General features: G+C 33.4%; 1 protein-coding gene across 3 annotated transcripts in view; it reads left to right on the top strand.

The window, feature by feature from the left end:
- Positions 1 to 21,348, top strand: part of LOC115215511 (neuronal acetylcholine receptor subunit alpha-10-like) — a 566,788-nt gene that overhangs the window by 513,168 nt on the left and 32,272 nt on the right. For all 3 annotated transcript variants that reach the window (XM_036501651.1, XM_029784683.2, XM_036501647.1), the window contains exon 8: positions 9,828 to 10,018. In XM_036501651.1, coding sequence (XP_036357544.1) covers positions 9,828 to 10,018 — 191 coding nt within the window. The remainder of the gene's footprint in view (positions 1 to 9,827; positions 10,019 to 21,348) is intronic.

Here is a 21,348-nt window from a genome sequence, read left to right as displayed (position 1 = left end):
ATACATATGCATATGCATCTATACACAAACCTATACGTGCGTACGTATATACTACTTGGATTACATATATCTCTAAATTCATATGTAGCAATATAGTGCTATGTACACTACGTATAGAGTACCCTGTACACTCTCTAAATACACATTTTGAATACCTGGTTATTTCGATATACTTACACATATACAAGCGTACTTACATGCATACATATCTACATACACATACATACATGCTTACATATATATATATACATACATACTTGCATATATAAATGCATGTATAACTACACACTTATGTCAATCACTAACATCGAATTTTCAAACATAATTGACCATTAATTTATATTAATGTACACAAGGAATGTTGAATCCATTATAGAGTGTTATGTTACTAATGTACCTTTGTAAGTACATGAAAGTAGGATCACTAATTACGGGTTATGCATTTTAAATTACTCTCTTTATTAGTTAGAACGAATATTACTTGAACTTAAATTTCAATTTCAAAACGTTAATTCGTGAGTAATTTCGAATTTTTATGGTTGGTGGAATGTAAAGATTTTATGGTTCCTCTAAATACACCCGTACACGGATTTTATCTGCCTGTAATCAAACGTAGATAACATGCACGGTCTCTATTCTCCTTTTATACAAATACACTAATGGACATATACGTACACATATACATATATTTACATATGCATTTGTGTAAAAGAAAGTTATATATATATATATATAATATATATAGTATATATTATGTAATATGTGTGTATGTGTGGGGGGAGTGAGTGTGTTTGTGTGTGTGCGATTTTTCTTTATGTGCATGTATTTTCTATAGATGCGCTGTGTGCATAGGTATATGTTAATTAATGTACGTATGTGAAGGGGAAAATTTCATCGTTTCTTTCTCATTCAAAAAGAAGTAATCCAATTTCATACAACTTAATCCATGAGTAAACATTGCTTGCCATTGGTTTAGGATTAATAATGCTATAATTTAGTACCAGGATACATCGTCTCTAACTGGCTATACGACATGATCTGTGTCCTTATATTTTCGAACAAGGGAATCTAGCATTCCCCCTCAACTCAAAACAATATCTGTGTATCGCGATTCCTGGGTTATTTCTCTTCATCAGCACAGGATAATTGCTCGGGTAGAGATGACGCTGCCAAATTCCCGTTCGAAATATATAGTTTTTTTAAAGTGACAACTAGTGACTGATTTATAAAATTAGAAAATTGCTACTTTTAAATTTCACAACGTGAGATATTCAGCAACAGTACTTTGTAGTAAAGTTTGTTTGCCAGAACTGCCATGTTCTGTTGACAAACTACAAAGTAATGTTGCTGAATATCTTACATTGTGGGATTTAAAAATAGTAATTTTCTAACTTAATCCATATTCTAAAAGCGGAGCATATTAATATTAAGTTTGACAATATATTTGTTTTGTCAAACAGATACCAATTATCCACAAACTTTTAAAGAGTTTTTGAACACTTTTGATAGTGATATGGTGACCTTCATCTAGTTACCGCATTTTTAAGTATAGTATTTTTGATTTTACGAAAATCTTAGCTTTAACAGTCAGCTTACTAACTACTGTCCGTTTATCAGGACGACTTAAAATTAAACAGGAGAATTGTATACGCAAATGATAGCTTTATTCCTAATTGAACAGTAAGTCTTTATTGGCATCCGAACATTTCATCTTGTTTTTAATTTAACATATTATAAAACCACATGGTTTTGCAAATATAAAAATTTCCGATCTGTTCATTAACATGTATTATTAAGTCAGGAGCGTTCCAGTAAATATATGAAAACTGTTTCTTCCAAAACATTGCCTGAAGAACACTTTAATATAAACTTGAAACTTCAGTTGCAAGGAAAGTGTATAATGAATCATTGCTTTTAAGGAAAAGTTAATCAAATATAGACAAAAACAAAAAGACATTATACAACGAAGAATGTCAATAACAATAACGTTGTACCAAGCAGGATATAAAGCAAAAATTTTAATAAATATAAATGTAAGAGAACATGACTTCTTATCAATAAAATTGAATAATGCAGCGTTTAGTCGAAAACATTATAAAATTGGTTGGGTGACAAGGAATGGAAGAAAGTTACAAACCTGCAGGCAGCGTAGATGGCAAATTCACTTTAAACGTTACTTTCCAAATTACTGTTCGTGAATGTCTCTGTACTGCTGGGAGGAATACTCACATGCTATGAAACACGACTTACGTGTAATTGCCATAAGTAAAAGTAATAAACATTTTAAATAGAGAAAATTTGAAAAAATAAACTATACGAATACATCAAAATGAAATGTAAAAGAAAATATTTCACAAGTATTTAATACATCCTTCAATATGAAAATGACATCACATAAATTATCTAGACTTCTAATGTGTTAGCTGAATGCTTTTAACTTCTTTTTCTAATGACATATCAATACTATGAAATGAGTGTAAAGGAAAGTCACTCTGGTACGCTGGTAGTGATTCATTTGTGTCATTCTAATTCGCTTTAATAGATTTACACTTTTAGTATGATCAATTCTCAAGCTAAACTCCATCATAGATATGTTATGCTTATTTACATATGCAGCTTGATATAAGATGTTTCGATACTGAAAACAACGGAAAGAAATTCTAATCTGATAGCTAATAATATAAATTCATGACATGTATTTATATGATTTCTATGCCACTGGATCCACTCGAACGAAAATAATAACAATGAAAACATAACTCTATAGTTAAAAGATACGAACACTACAGAAATGCTATAAGATTTTATCATTCATAATAAATTTCAAACACATGTACATATAATATGCCTATGTGTGTGTGTGTATACAGCTTAACATATGAATAAATGTTCTTAAGTCACAGAACATTGAATGCTCAATATTTGCAGAGTGTATTAAATGTCGAAACTATTATATATGTACAACATATATAGGAAATCATCAAAATACATAGAGACCCAAGGCATAATTTAGCTGTTATAACATTCTATATGCGTTTACTTAGGTCTTTTTTTGTGATTCGCTTCACTACACGGTATCTAGAGCAGATTTCATCTACTATAATCTCTAGTTGCTCGAAGCTGTGTAAATGAAACAACTGGCAGAAACGACGTGCATTTAAGCGTGTGGTTATGCGTGTTGATAGATGGAATCTCTCCATTTTCACAATATATATATATATATACTTAAATATATATATATATATATATATATATATATATATATACATATACATATATATATACATATATATATGCATATATATATATCTATTTATGTATATATATATATATTATATATATATATTATATATATATATTATATATATATATATATATATATATATATTATATATATATATATATATATATACATATATTTACATATATTTACATATATGTATATCTACATATACATATACATATACATATATAGAAGCTTATTAAGAACCCGTCTACTACAATACATGAAACAAGTCTGGTAATACCATATAATAGACTTTGACCTAATTAGACAGAAACCAGTCCTTCAGCCAGCAACTGGTGTGAAGCTGAGGTCAACCAAAGAGTTTTACAATCATATCAGCTTTCAGATTCAAACTAACCTTCCTTCGCTTCTTCCAGGATGCTAACCACTAATTCAGCAAATAACTGAATTCCGTTCGCTTCGTGTAAAGCTTGGTGAAAAACCCTGATCGTAGCTGCACAGAAAATAATGCCCGGTTGCGTATGCAACTGCGCATACTGTGTAGCAGAAACACGTCTAAGTCGTCGTAACCATAAAAATATGATGTATGACAACCTGTAAAATAAAAGGAAGTAAATTTTGAGGATGTACCTATCTCCGTGTTCTCTATCATTATAATTATTGCATATATATATATATATATATATATATATATTTAATACATTCTTCAATATGAATATATATATATATATATATAATATATATATATTTAATACATTCTTCAATATGAATATATATATATATATATATATATATATATATAGAGAGAGAGAGAGAGAGAGCGATGATTGTATCTATTAGGGAATAAAAATTCCGGCGTCACAGTGATTCAAATAAATTGAATTATTCTCGATAAGGAGATATATTTTATTTAGAGATAGAAGTCAGTCCCCATGCAATTCATCAAATCCTAATATACATCACACCATATCATAGAATTTTATTTTAATACTTACAATTTCAGTTCAAAATTTCTCTTCTACACGTGTTTCATGTTTATGCATAAGTCACGTTAGAATTTAGTTTTGTAATTTTTTAATTTTTAATCAATTAAATTTATGGCTTGCACGACAAGGTTCAGCGAACTTATTTACCCACCCACATGTTTGTTTGTTAGTTACATTCGTGACTCTTAAAATATTAAAATATAGGAATAGTTATTGAATTATAAAAAAGTTATGAAGAGTCTTGATGACTGGGGTTGCATGTTTCTGAAAAAGACTGAGTGTCTAGTGGACGTTAAACGCACCTCATAAAACACGTGTAGAAGAGAAATTTGGAACTGAAATATTATATGGTGTGATGTATATTAGGGTTGGATGAATTGCATGGGGACTTCTATCTCTAAATAATATATATATATTTATTTATCTGTAAATGTAATATGTAATTTATCTGTAAATGTAATATGTGACAATTATTCGGTAGCCAAAATACAACTCTGAGTTTCGGATGCCGAGGTGGAAATCCACACCACCATCTCTTCAGTTATCCGGCCATCTGAAAAACGCTATGAAAAATGACCGTTATACAAAGGGAAATTACTGTTATTGACCGCTATTTACACAAATGTGCTATTCGAATAATCGCTAATTAAGGTAAGGGGGTAAAATGTGTGTGTGAAAGAGAGAGAAAGAAAGAGAGAGAGAAAGAAAAAAAGAGAGAGAGCGAGAATGAGTGATAGCGTACATTTTATTTATTTACTTTTTCTTGCGTGTTTATAAATATATATATATATATATATATATATATATATATATATATAGGGTGGAATATAATTAATTTAATACAATTAATCATTTCACCTAGTAGATTTGTCGGTATGGAAAAGACCATATTTGGTAAGGGTGATAATAATTATAATAAAGGGTTAAAAGCAACAAGTTGCTCAAAACCACATACCGAAAATATTAGAAGTAGCAGCCAAAATTGGTCAGTATTTCCTCTACTAGTAAAAAGTCTCCACAAACAAACAGAATTTGTAAGCTGTATATGGCAAAAAAAGCAGAAAATAATGAAAACCCAGCCTCTGGATTAATTATAGACGACTCGTTTCTGGATTAGAACCGAAGGTTCATTTCCTTGTCAATATAATATTTCCTATAGATCTAGAAATGGTAGGGGAAAAAACTTACCCGTTACACCAGTACGATCTGCAACATCGGACGGCTTAACGGAACTGCTAGCATTCGTACATCTATGCCGACATGCGAATTCATATTTCCCTCCAAAATCTACCACGTGAGCTACAAAAACATTACCAACGAAACGAAAAATTCGGAGATAACTTGTAAGGGAGCAAAAGTATTCAATATTCAATAAAGGGTGGAATATAATTAATTTAATACAATTAATCAATTTCACCTAGTAGATTTGTCGGTATGGAAAAGACCATATCGTCTATAATTAATCCAGAGGCTGGGTTTTCATTATTTTCTGCCTTTTTTTGCCATATACAGCTTACAAATTATGTTTGTTTGTGGAGACTTTTTACTAGTAGAGGAAATACTGACCAATTTTGGCTGCTATTTCTAATATTTTCGGTATGTGGTTTTGAGAAACTTGTTGCTTTTAACCCTTTATTATATATATATATATATATATATATATATATATATATATATATACTAGCTTAAGTACCCAGCGTGGCTCGAAAGGTTAAGAATTTTAAAGGAAACATATATATTTATTCTATCAGAATAAAAGATAATTTCAGAAAAATTTCTTCAGTTGATGTGAGCTTAAACAAAATTATTAACACAAATCCTGAAATCAATCACAGTTTAATTTTGTAGAACTTCTAAATATACAATTTTTTCAGTATGCCCTTTAATTAGTGTTCAATGAAAAGAGAGTTTTGGGACATCCTACATATAAATTGCCCATGAAAGAAGCAAGGAGAAGCAAGGAGTGATGAAATGGCCATAGACGTGTGTATGTGTTGATGGAGGGGGAGTGAGACAGAAAGTTTGTGTTGTGGGAGGGAGAGAGAAAAAGTGACAACGTACATTTTTCATTCATTTTTTCTTGCAAATTTTTTTCAGTGAATGTGTGAGTGATTGACTGTTAGAGAGAGAGAAGGGTGAGTTTTCGTTTGTGTGTGTGTGTGTGGCACAGAGAGGGAGAGAGAGAGAGAGAGAGAGAGAGAGAGAGAGAGAGAGTGATAGCCGAAATTTTACTTAGCTACTTATACATAGATGCAACAATAAAATTGTCACGAGAACACACACCTTCAATCACTGACTGATTCTTTCTCTTTCTCACACACGCACACATATAATAAACATATATGCATATGTATTTATGTAAGTGTATATGATATGTAATGGGTGCACGTATGTGTTCGCGTGCGTGTATGACTAATCGTAGCCATATTCCAGATTCATAACAACACATCTCTCTCTCTCTCTCTCTCTTCTCTCTCTCTCTCTCTCAGTCAAGCACACTTTAATAAACATGCGAGAAAATGTAAATAAATAAAATATACGCTATCACCCATTCTCTCTCTCTCTCTCTCTCTCTCTTTCTCTCTCTTTCACACACACACCAACACATACTTTCGGCCTCTAACAATAAAAGTGAAACTATAGTGTTGCGAAATGTGAAACTATTATACCACTGAAAATCAAAATCGGAAGGGTCGTATAGGGAGGCCCTATATAGCCCCCTATATAGGCAAGGGCAGAATATTTGACCCCCCTACAACCTTCCCCGAATAATGAAAAACATCCTTGCTAAACTTGGTATTATAGTACTGAAAACAAATCGAAAGGTTCGTGACGTGGGGTCTAAAGCCCCCTATACGACCCGCCCTTTAACCTTCCGCGGGTAATGAAAGCGTTCATACCAAATTTGGCACAGATTAATCCAGCGGTTTGGCCGTGCATAGAAGAAACATACACGCACAGAGGATTTTATATACATGTATAGATATACATATATATATATATTATATATATATATATATATATATATATATATATATATATATATATATATATGTATATATATATGTATATATTATGTGCATGAATATATATAGATAGCTATATAGATGTATATGTATGTATGTATGTATGTATATATATATGTGTGTATGTGTGTTTGTGTTTGCATAGATAGATAGATAGATGTATATGTATGTAGATATATATATATATATATATATAGCAATATATATATATATATATATATTCTAGCAAAAACTGTCTGATGAACGGCAACGAGAAACTCAGAGTAACAGATTTTGTTGAATTTTCTGCTGCTTAAAATAAAGTATATATATATATATACATATATGAATATATATATATGTTTGTCTATATATATATATAATATTATATATATATATATATTAATACCAGTATATACCAATAATCCATATTCACAGATACCATCTGATGATTTTGTGTTTAAGTATACAATATGTATAAATATTAAACTATTTCTGGATAATTTTTTCCTCCCTCTATTCTGGTAAAAGTTGAGTATATACTCAAAAGTATTCATAAATTTCTATCCTTTTGTTATAATATTCTTCTTAATAATCCTTTGAATAACCCTAAATTTTAACTGTATACATATACCAACATTGTTTAAAATATCTAACTATAGTACTACATGATAAGTCTTCCCTTGTTTCATTATTAATGGTCTGCTAGTGGGCTACCCCCATTAATTATCAGCTAACATCTTTTTTTGAGTTTTCCTTTACCAAACCTAATGGTATTGCTTCTAATAAAACTTGATTTTTATGACTATGCCAACTGTGATGTCTGCCTGCTCCCTCAGTCCTACCCCTAACAGATACTGCCCTCTGTTCTCTCAGCCTCAGATATACAAGGGATTTGATAAACTTGTCTATAAATTAAAACTTACCCCATATAATCAAAAAGCAGTGACAGGCAGAGTCTGTAACAGTGTATATCTTCTTGAAAATTTCAGTAACTTCTAAACTGGAGTGAAGGCAGCATGTTCTTTTTCTATCTCCTTAACTTCTTGAAGATTTTCGATAAAATTATACTAATATGTCCGTCTGTTTATTTAATTAAATTCTGTCTTTGTACACCTGAACATTGCTCTGCATTTTAAATTGATGTAATGATTGCATTGTTCAATTAAATGGAGTTGCATGAAACGATCGTACTGCATTACCTCTGGATAGCCTTGTTGCTTATTTTGATTTTAATATATATATGTGTGTGTTTGTGTGTGTGTGTATGTATGTATGTATGTATGTATGTATGTATGTATGTATGTATGTATGTATGTATGTATGTATGTATCTGTGTATGTAGTATATCCCATCACAACTTCTGACAGGAATTTCTTGAAGGCGCAGGTGTGGCTGTGTAGGAAGAAGCTTGCTTCCCAACCACATGGTTCGGTATTCAGTCCCACTGCGTGGCTCCTTGGGCAAGTGTCTTCAACGATAACATCGGGCCTACCAATGCTTTGTGAGTAGATTTGTTAGACGGAAACTGAAAGAAGCCCATATTGTATATGTGTGTATGTGTATGCTTGTGTGTCTGTGTTTGTCCCCTCACCATTGCTTGACAACCGATGTTGGTGTGGCTACGTCCCAGTAACTGAGAGGTTCAGCCAAAGAGCCGATAGAATAAGTACCTACTAGCCTTACAAACAGTAAGTCCAGGGGTCGATTTTTCCACTAAAGGCGGTGCCCCAGCATGCCCGCACTAAAATGACTGAAGCCTATAAAAGAATATATATTTGTATATATATATATATGCATATATATGCCTGTATACATACATACACACACACACACACACACACACACATATATATATATATATATATATATGTATATATATATATATAAGGTATAATATATATAACAAAGGGATTCAAATGAAGTCATTCGTTAAATACTGCCCACAGCTTCACCAATTCTCTCATTCACTACTCCATTACACTTCAAACACGCACAACAAGTTGCTTAGCATCACGCATAACCAGTTGTATAGCAGAGCAGAGTACATTTACTTGTAATAAGTTTTCATATTGAAAATAAAGTACTTTGTTGTCTTTTGCGTTATATGAATGTGTTTGATAATGGAATATACGATCTGGAGTAATTCTCAATAATATTTGTTTACGATGCACGATTATATTTCCAATCGTAACTTATTTACATTATCTCCAGCACTAAAGCACTTAAAATATAAATTAACTGATATTTAATTCTTAAATATTTATTTTCAAATGCGTAAGATATGAGTCACGTTAATAGATATGCACGCAGAATAATTGAATATAATATTCCTCATGAGAAAACTACTATCCAGAAAACCTATAATATGTACAGATCTTATGTAATAGATGCCTATGTGTGAGTGTCTTTGTATATATAATATATATACAAATGCTCACACACACGTGTACGCACGTACGCTCATACACATACACACACAATAATGGAGTCTTCCGTATGTGTTTGTGTTTAACGATTTATGCATGTTTTCTTATGTAAGTATATTTTTAAGTATACGTACATTGATATATGTGTCATCTCTTACAGGTATCTACTATGGTATCACCATATCAATTGTATCATTTGCCACGGCCATGACAGTATTCACCTTAAATATTCACCACAAGGGAGCACGAGGACACGAAGTTCCCATCATCATCAAGAAGATCTGTTTCGGTATTTTAGCGAAGATTTTCTGCATGCGTCTGGAGAAGCCTAACAATAAGTCATCAAACGTGGTATGTATATTACGATTTAATGTCGTAGATTTTGCTGTCTGCTTTTTTATGCCTCAGTTGATTTTTATAGCAGATATGGTATTTGATAGGGTTAATAATGTTACTCTTGCTCCTACGTTTTTGACTAAGTTTGGTCGTGTTCTATTTTTGAAGGCCACACTGTAATATTCCTTATTTACTTGTACGATTAACAACAGATCGAAATATAGGGCTATGTTATTACAAAGATATTTATTTGTTATTATCAGTCACACGAACAATATCACTTAAAAAATCATAATTGTAACTCAATCAATATTTGTTTTTAAAGGTTTTAAATCTAGAAAGATAATGTAAGCTAATTTCAACAGTATTTTAGATATCACATAATGTATGCCCAATCCTCATAAAATTTCATTTGCAAACACAATAAAAGATATTGAAAGAAATGTTAGTACATAAATTTTGTGGTTAATTATAAAAATTGAGTTCCCTCGCAAATTTTGTGAAGTACCCTCTGAAAACAATTGCATTAGTTATGATTTTACGTTAGTATAATATTTTTCTAACAAAAAGTGTGTTTAACGAGGAAATTATAGATAAAATCAGACTAGAAGGAAAACTTATACAATCAGACAATACAAATGTCTTAAGTTTCATATACTTCGTAACATAACTTTAGCATTAATTTGCTGTTTAAATCTTATTCCAAATTTTTTTCTTGATTTACAATTGCATCATTTTCTTTCAGTTTGTAAGACCTCTGCTGTGTATAATATAAATCTAAACAATTTTATTCGTCTCTGCACGCACAGATCAATCCACTACCTGAACGAGATGTCATCAATCATGACATCGCTAAAAGAAAAGTTATACATCACTATCGAAAACAATATTGAAAAGTAATTTTATCATTCGCAGAGAACATTTTCAAAGCACATATAAATGTATCCATTTAGGAGGCAATAGTATTGAAATAAATGCTACTTCAAATACTTATTAGAGGACAGTATTACTAACAATCGAATATCAGTTATATAGATGGATCGAGTCAATATTTTTTTCGCTTAGCCTAATGAAAATAATCTCCTTTTGAGGTAATTCGTTTTACTTGATATAAGGAAAAAGGCTTTATCGAAGTAGAGGTATAAGATATATTCTTTGGAGAAAATTGTCCCAGTGATTGAGCAGATAGTTTCTTCTTCAGCAAGCAAGTGCAGGAGAAACAATCTTATGGTGTAAAACAGTATGCCATGAAAGCATACGGTTCACTATAGAATATATCAGTCCTTTAAATAGTTAAATTCAATATCATCCATTTGATGGACAGGGGCAAGCAGAGAGTTCACGGGTTAGTAACACACTTTTGATTTAACTACCTAAATATGAATACATATTCATACTTAATTACAGTACAGCTCACCCACGCACAAATACACACATGCACATACACATACTCATACGCATGCACTGAAATGTATGAAGATCTTGTAACTGAATACTCTATGCTAAATTTAGGACCTTATATAATAAATGTTCTCTGTCAAATGTATTGATAGAGAATGTATTGATTTCTCTCTTCTTTTGTTCGGGGTATTTCAGGGTATCTAAGAATGCCCCCCCCCCACACACACACACTACCAGCTATCAGAGTGTTTCTGAATCAATCTTTCTATCTATCTGACTGACAGTCTGTTTGCTTATCTCTTTGTCTATCTGTCTCTCAATCTATTACAACTATCAGTCTGTTTGTCTGTCTATCTGTGTATCTATCAATCTATCTGTATGTATGCCTATCAGTATGTCTATCTACTTGCCTGTCACCTTATCAGTCTGTTTCTTTATGTATCCATCAGTATGCCTATTAGTCTGTCTATCATTCTCTCTATTTGTCTGTCTATATATCGATCAGTTTATGTTAGTATGTGTGTAACACTTAAAATGTTTTACTAACGGAAATTACCGACATTATTGTCAGCAGATATGCTTTTATATTCCGACATTAAAAATTCCCCACATTTCATACAAAATCTAGAGATAGAAGACGACTGCGTTCTTCAAACTCATATGAACGAGGATATACTGCACTATTCAAAGTTGTGTTTCTGAGAGATGCAGAGAGACAGAGAAAGAGTGAAATAGGGGGTTAAAAAGAGAAGTCGTGAATCTTGATCCCGACAATTATGTCATTGAGTAATGACGGTGTCACTGAATAATGAACATCAGATTAATAATAGCAATTTTATATGGATATTTACTTAAAATATTTAGTATCCAAAAATAAAAATAAATGTTAGATATATAAAAATATATTAATGTTTGTCCAGCTGATTCAATTAAAAGAAAACTGTGATATTTTCGATTTCGGTTAAGCTCTTTTAATAAATTCGCATAAAAATATCCATAGCCTAAATTGCTTTCGCTGTAGTAGTTAAATACACCAAATAATCAGATCTTGCAAACAGAATACCGAGGTTTTAAATGTAAGTGATTTCATTATTTTATAACTGTTATTATCTTAACAATTTTTTCTACATTCATTTCTCATTTAAATCATATAGAGTTAAAATATATTGTACATAAACTATGGATGATGCCTTACGACAGTTTGATATGTGATTTTAAAAATATATTTACACAGAATTTGAAATGTGAATTTACAGATCGGAAATCGTACCTTTAACTGAACTGAGTCCACTAAACAAAGATCAATGCCATTGGGTTACAAATTACAGTTACAAAAATATTTTACTTTACTGTTTGTATAGTTTCAATGCGTATCAGCAAAACTATATGCAAATAAAGTAGGCATACGCACTATGTATGATTGAAGAAGGAGCATAAAAAATTCAGCTTACAATCATATATAATCTGTTTCGATCGGTTGTTTTGCTACAAGTTTTGAGGTTCTTCATAATGTATTTGCCTTGCCTCAAGAACACTTACCACTTCGGGGATTTGCTACTTAACAAAACAGATACCAGTACTCTAGTTTCTCGCTGAATGTCAGTATATTTGTTATATAATTATATGGAAACAGTAGAAGCTATAACATGAATATACCTTATAGGTTTATAGAAATACCTTATAGAATTTGCTTGTATCATTGAACTAGAGGTAAGCACCAGTTCGTCCTATGTCTCAATTTTTCAGTGATAATATTCAGAAGCCTCATTCACCGAATCCTTCGGTTTTTTGATAGTAGGAGATTTGAGTAGGGTATATAGCGATTATTTCAAATACGTTACAAGACCTACTTGTAGATCTGTCTTTGGTAAAGTTGCTCTTTGGATTTTATATTATTTTGCTACAGGCTGTGGACTCATTATTTATTATAATGTTAAAGCAATTACATATGTTCATAATACTGGTATCATTTCATAAGGTCTACTGTGAAAAATGCATCGGTAGGTCCTTTAATTCTATACACATCAGCATTATAATTGTGGAGCTAAGAGATACAACAGACAGTTGGCCAGAGATATTGATATGAAAATATAAAGAAGAATTAAAGAATCTTACATATCATACAAGATGAATTTGCAATTTATTGAAATTATATTCCAATGGAGAGAAGGATGAGCAAGTGCCTTTCTTTAGCTGACCACAGAGGTTTTTTTTATTTTTTCATTAATGAGCTTTTCTTTTGACGCGTGTCGCTTTATCCCCTCCGGAGTTATTGGTAACTCTCGTACAATGTTCTACATTATGTATTTAATTTCTCCTTCGGCTCTTAGCGCTGCTATTACTCTGTCCTTGAATGGTTCGCCATTTCTGGGTTTTAACCTGGATAGGCTGTCAGTATGCCCTAAATTTTTAGAAGATAAATATTCCATAGAGTAGTCCTAGTTTAGTAGTATGGTGCTCCATCGCTGCAATCTGTTTGCTGTATGTACTGGGATTTTTTTTCTTGGAGCCATAAATTATTAGCAACGGACGATAGTCTGTTTGTAACCTGAATCGATTACCATGTATAAAGCAATGCCTCTTTTTCAAGCTGGCTATAATTTTTGTCCGCTGGCAGTAGCGTCCTTGACGCGTGAGCTATGGCCTTTTGGCTGCCATCTTCTCATTTGTGCAGGAGTAGGTCACCTATCCCGTACTCACTAGCATATGTTGCCAGTGTCTTTTCTAACTTCGGATCGACAAGTGTAAGCGACAAGTCTGAAGTTAACATGTATTTTAGTTCCTCAAATGCATTCTGGCATTTTTCTAATCAAAACCATTTTCCATCCTTTTTTAACAGAGCGTTTAATGGAGCCCTTGTGTATGTTCAGTATATATATTTGATAGTAGTTTACCAAGCCTAAAAGTGCATGTAATAATTCGACTTTCTTTGTGGGAGGCACATCCCGTATTGCTGTCCTCCTTGATGGGTTTGGCCTTCGTCCCCTATCGTCAATTACCTGAGTAAAATATTTGATTTTTCCATCAAAAATTAATTCTTTTCCTCTGTTGCACAAAACCTGTATTCAATTATTTTTCTGTATGCTATTTTAATAGTTTCGAAGTGTTTCTCACTGACTCACACCTTATCAAAGTATCTTCAAGATAAACGAAAGCCAAGTCGCAATCATTTAACATTGCGTCCATCACTTGTTTGAATATGGTAGGCTCCACTTTTATTCAAAAAGGAAGCCGCTTGAATTTATACAATCCTCGGTATGTGTTGATTGTTAAAAAGTTTTCACAGCCTTCCTCTATCTGTAGGCAGGCCTTTGAGAGGTCTAGGTTCGAGAAAATGTTTCCTCCATTTAGTTTTGAGAACACTTCTTTTGGGCTTGGTAATGAATAATTGTGTTCGACTAAATAGTCATTTAATCCAGTTAATAAGTCTGCACGCACTCTTTGTTTTACTCTCTCTCTGCCCAGTCTGAATGGTCGACTTTTCCAATCATAACTAGACTGTCTAGTCTTTCAAGCTCTTATTGACCTGGTCCAACGCTGCAAACATGTATTTTAGTTCCTCAAATGCATTCTGGCATTTTTCTAATCAAAACCATTTTCCATCCTTTTTTAACAGAGCGTTTAATGGAGCCCTTGTGTATGTTCAGTATATATATTTGATAGTAGTTTACCAAGCCTAAAAGTGCATGTAATAATTCGACTTTCTGTAGGCAGGCCTTTGAGAGGTCTAGGTTCGAGAAAATGTTTCCTCCATTTAGTTTTGAGAACACTTCTTTTGGGCTTGGTAATGAATAATTGTGTTCGACTAAATAGTCATTTAATCCAGTTAATAAGTCTGCACGCACTCTTTGTTTTACTCTCTCAATTAATCCAGGAATCGAAACCACAATCTTACAATCATGAATCCAACACCCTAACTACTAATCACACACCTACACATATTTAGAAATGATTTAATGGGAATAATTAAAGGTTTTCTTTAATTATGGGTATTGGAAATAACCATATCCAATGCAACAAGAGATATCACTAGAAAAGATAACCGAGAGTAGGAAAATTAAGAAGAAACGTCCCTGCTCGTGGACACCTTTTAAATGTTTAACGAAGCCCTAACTAGTAGGTACATCAAGAAGTTAGCTGAATAGAGGATATTCCACCTATATTAAAGACTCCGCCGGTTACGACGACGAGGGTCCCAGCTGATACGATCAACGGAACAGCTTGCTCGTGAAATTAACGTGCAAATGGCTGAGCATTCCACAGACACGTGTACCCTTAACGTAGTTCTCGGGGATAATCAGCGTGACACAGAGAGTGACAAGGCTGACCCTTTGAAATACAAGTACAACTCATTTTTGCCAGCTGAGTGGACTGGAGCAACGTGAAATAAAGTGTCTTGCTCAAGGACACAACGCGTCGCCGGGAATCGAACTCACAACCTTACGATCATGAGCCGAATGCCCTAACCACTAAGCCACGCGCCCTCACCTATATACTCCACCTATATACTCTAAAACCGAATTGAAAAATAAAGAATAATATGGATTAAACTAATACATAACTTGGAATTACAATGGGTATAGACGATTATATTCCAGCTTCAATGCATAACTGCAGTAAAGTTTCTTAATGTACGCGAATTTAAAGTCAGCTTTTCTTTCCTAAAATATATCATTTGTCAACTCACAGTAAAGTATAAAATTTACACGACCCAGTTATGACCATCGCAATAGCTAAATGATAACTGCTCGATATCGAGATCAATATTAAGTTGTTATAAATAACTCAGAGACCAAAGTTGTGAAAGACCTTCGTGAACATGGAGTATCGTTAGTCAAAATACACCATATTTCAGAATAACTCATAACTGCAAACATTGTCTTACTGAGAAATTTCAGATGTTCAATGGACTGAGCAGAAACTATTTCTCCTGATGAGTGTAAAACATTTGCCTTCACCAAGCCAGTTAGTTCAAATTTACTGGAATCGAATTCACCTCGCTATGTGGTGGTTTGGTAGTTTTATCATTGACGACAAAGGACTGGACAAGAGAGTCACCCTTGTATCATATTTCAATTATTTGAACCTAACAACTGGTATTGCCTTTTCTTTTACCACGATCCTCGTTTTTGTTTTAGTGCTCCCAAAAAACATTTGGAAACATTTTAAAAAAATGTTTGTCTCAGTTGTTCGACTTCATTCGAATTTTTAGTTGTGCTAACTACATTTTCATAGAGAACACTAATGGGGTTATCCCATATTTTAAATAGCTCCATGAATTCTGAGCCAAATCAGTGAAGTGATTTTTGTTAAACACATAAATGATTGTCCTTTTCCTTTCATCTCCAGAAGTTAAATGCAAATACGTTCGTCGGTGAAATATAATATCTTACTCAGTGTAGCCGGCTTCAACGTCCACAACGGTTTCAAGATGGCTCCAAAACTGGGCGCATGTGTTCCTCACTGTGTCCAGGGGAAGATCATCGAACACATCCTTGAACTCGACCTTGGTGCTGTAGGAAAAGCAGTGTCTCTCTCACCTGCGCTGGTGAACTTGTAGAAAGTCTCCGACAACGGGCTTAACTCATTCAGGATGAATGGCACAATGCCGAATCTTGCTGCCATAAATATGGCCTTCCAGTTGGTACTCTTTCCAACGAGGGTTTTGCCACAGTCCCCAACAGCTTCACATTGACATCAGAAGTGAGACTATGGCCCTTTTCAGAGTGGAAAAGCAGTGAGGACTCTTGCTATGCCACTTCATCGCGGACTCGCCTTCGTAGTCTCCGTTGCAGTTGTCCCTGTCACGTTTTACAGCTTTTACATTATTCACAGAGCAGTGAGCAGAGGTCATATTGTTTGCATTTTAATGCTCGGCGGGAATTAATATGAAAGTGTTAACTCTTTTTCAATATTCAGATGACTTCCAATCCATGCCGTTGATCTTCCGCACGTTGATTATTCTGCGTCACTCATACTGTATTATTTCTTATTCAGTGGAAATATCTTTGAAGAAAATACTTGAATTATTATTAGGTTACTTAAGTCAGAATTACAGAGAAATAGTGTAGTTGAATGTGAATTTCCGTGTAGGTGAGAAAGGTAGAAGAAGAAGAAGAAGAAGAAGAAGAAGAAGAAGAAGAAGAAGAAGAAGAAGAAGAAGAAGAAGAAGAAGAAGAAGAAGAAGCACGAGGAGGAGGAGGAGGAGGAGGAGCAGAAGAAGAAGTGTGGTCAAGGAATAGGGGGAGAACAAAAGAAAAGAGATAAGACAGTGCAGAGAAAAGATTTTCCCCTCTAAAACTTATTCATGTTATACTAGGTATTTACATCTCATAATACATGTTTTCTCAATAAAGTGATGCATGAAGGAAAGAAGGAACGAAAGAATGAACGGGGAAAGGAAGGAAGCAGCAACATGAAGTTTTAATGTATAGCGACAACATCGTGATGAATTCGGTATTTAAAACAAGCCGCTGTCTTGTGTCATATACATGTAACATGAAATTGAAATTTACACATTTGACACTAGAATACTTCATGAAATATTTAGAACTATTGTGTAGATCACGTAGGCACTTATACACAAACATGCTCATAGGCCACATATAACTAGACAGTGCATGTATATATATTGTTTACACATTAGTCTTCGTCTTTTTTTTTGTAAATTCTCACTATATATATATGTATATATTTATATACATACATATACATATATACATATATATTTTTAAATATATGTGTGTCTATATATGTGTATGTGCGTGTGTATGCGTGTGTTTCATGCCGATCCTTTTTTCGCGAAAATGGAATTGAAAAAATGGCTTCCGAGCGTTTTTATATACTTTCTAGCAATTTTTGTAGATATTTTTTTAAAATTCGGTTATAAATTATGAACGAACCCAGCGTTATCTCTATAAGTGCTAAGTATGAATAAGCGTATACATGCTTTACAGTTTTTTATATGTGTCAAATTGTTAAGTGCACATTAGCCGAAATTGTTTTTAAATGTGTTCGTATGCATTTTGAATATTAACTCTATGCATATATCTATCTACCTCTCTACATATCTATCTATCATCTATCTGTCTATCTATTTATCTATATGTGCGTATGTGTGTGACTATGTACATGTATGTGTGTATATATGTTTGAGTATGTAATGGGTTGCTGAAAAGTTCCTGGATTTGGGTAAAAGAAAATACAAAAGAGTCAGCTAATTATGAGCTTATTCAACAAATTCCCCTCTTAGATTCCCACAATTATTGCAGCGGTCCCTCAGTTTTTCTTAACCCTGTAAAAGAACTCGGAGAGGTTTGGCATCCAACCAGCCCTTTCGCGATGTCCTTAAAGTCAATAACTTTTCAGCTCTCCATCATATGTATGTGTAATTGTGTGTGTTTATATTTATCGTTCTCTAATTCTCTTCACGATTCTTTGCGATGTTTATACACGGCTTGGCTAGTTTCACTCAACGAAACAAATCTTCGTCACTGAACTGTGATCTACCGAAACAATACCACTAACAACGACAATGAATATTTACATACTAAATTTCAGAAACTTTTCAACATTCTGTTTACTGATCAAATTTCCTGTGTGTTATCTTCTAGTAGCTTCAGTCATTAGACTGCAGTGAAGCTGGGACACCGAATTGAAGAAATTTTAACCAAATAAATGGAACCCAGTGCTTATTTTTTAAAAGCCTGCTACTTATTATATCGGTCTGTTTTGCCGAAACGCGAAGTTACGGGGACGTAAACACACTAAGTTGTGGGGGACAAAGACATACACAAAGACACACACAATCATACACATAAGCGCATACACACACATGCACACACACTCACGCATATATGCACAAGTATTCGACGGGTTTCTTTCAGTTTCCATCTACCAAATCCACTCACAAGGCTTTGGTCAGCCGTAGGCTTTAGTAGAAGACACTTGCCCTAAGTACCATGTTGTGCAACTGAACCAGGGACTTGTGGTAAAGAGTCAAGCTACTCACCACACAATCACGTATGCGCCTGTATATCGATAACATGTACATTTGCAAGCCTGAGTATCTCTGTAATTCAAACTCTTTCTCTTTTTTGAGTTTGTCAGAAAAACGACGATAGTGTCCACGACCTCTTTATCTCCAACGAAACTGGTTGGAGCAACAAATAAATACATCTTCAGATTGAATAACTGACCTGAATGCTAGATGAGTGGACTCAATTAAAAGCACCATATTCACGGTTTTTCATCGGGCGATGTATTAAACATCAGAGAATATAAGCTAGTTTATCAATACTTAAAGAGAATAATGAAGGTGTTTGGTTTCTGAGAATTTTGTGTGTGGTACAATATGTGTATGTGTCAGTAAAACATATACAAGGAGGAACTGAACTATTCCTGGCTTTTGAGGAAAAGAAAATACAGGAGAACCAGTTGATTATGATTTTATTGAACATATTCCCCCCTTAGATTCATACAATTATTACAGCGGTCGTTCAGTTTTTCTAAGCCGTGTAAAAGGATTCGGAATGTTCGGCTTCCAAACTGACCTTTCGCGATAGCCTTCAAGCCAGGAACTTTTCTGCACTCTCTCTCTCTCGTATATAAACATAACCGAGTTTATAGCTTATTTACGTTGTACAAAAGGAAGTCAACAGATTATATTCAGACAGATTGTCTGAAAAAGTTACAAATTTCAAACAGTTGTTCTGTAATGCAGTTATGTGCTGTCGAGACTAAAAATGTTCTCACTGTGCACCATTAATTGTAAGAGGTAATTATATGGATTTCTATCATTACCTTATCTTAATTCTCCCGGGAATGTGGAACGGAAATTTTTTGCGAGACCGAAATAAGAAAATAAACACATGAAACGTTATGATCAGATATTGATTGTGATAGTGTTCGACATATGAAATTGTGTACCCCCATCATAAACGTGTCATGTATACGTGCGCCTGCTTCGTATGAGTCTTTGGCTGTATGGCCTGTGTATGATGTCACATACACATGCGTATATACGCCGGAGCTGGCAGAGACGTTAGCACGCCGGGCAAAATGCGTAGCCGTATTTCGTCTTCCGTTACGTTCCGAGTTCAAATTCCGCCGAGGTCGACTTTGCCTTTCATCCTTTCGGAGTCAATAAATTAGGTACCAGTTACGCCCTGGGGTCGATGTAATCGACTTAATCCGTTTGTCTGTCCTTGTTTGTCCCCTCTATGTTTAGCCCCTTGTGTGGGTAATAAAGAAACAGATATATGCAAGCACATAGATATACATATATATATAATATATATATATATATATATATATATATATATATATTATATATATATATTATATATATATATATATGTATGTATAAAGAAAAAACAAGACAAATATTTAAATATGGGTATATGTGTATATGTTCGTATGTATGTATATGTATTTGTGCATGTTTACAAATACATCCGCATGTCAGTGGTATGTGGAATAACATTGTTATGCAACATGAGCTATCATTTTTAGACAGGTGAATTATATTTAGAAAGATAAAGTTATCTTCTCGAGTCATACCGACTCATTATCGCCAGCTGCGTGGCAGGATTACTCATTTTTACTTGTTGAGTGAACTGGAGCAACGTGAAATGAAGTGTTTCGCTCAGAAACACAACGCGTCGGCCGATCCAGGAATCGAAACCACAATCTTACAATCATGAATCCAACACCCTAACTACTAATCACACACCTACACATATTTAGAAATGATTTAATGGGAATAATTAAAGGTTTTCTTTAATTATGGGTATTGGAAATAACCATATCCAATGCAACAAGAGATATCACTAGAAAAGATAACCGAGAGTAGGAAAATTAAGAAGAAACGTCCCTGCTCGTGGACACCTTTTAAATGTTTAACGAAGCCCTAACTAGTAGGTACATCAAGAAGTTAGCTGAAT

Source organism: Octopus sinensis, linkage group LG1 (assembly GCF_006345805.1).
Source record: "Octopus sinensis linkage group LG1, ASM634580v1, whole genome shotgun sequence".
Lineage (NCBI taxonomy): Eukaryota > Metazoa > Mollusca > Cephalopoda > Octopoda > Octopodidae > Octopus > Octopus sinensis.
Note: the sequence above shows the minus strand (reverse complement) of the source record. Positions and strands in the feature narration are given on the sequence as shown.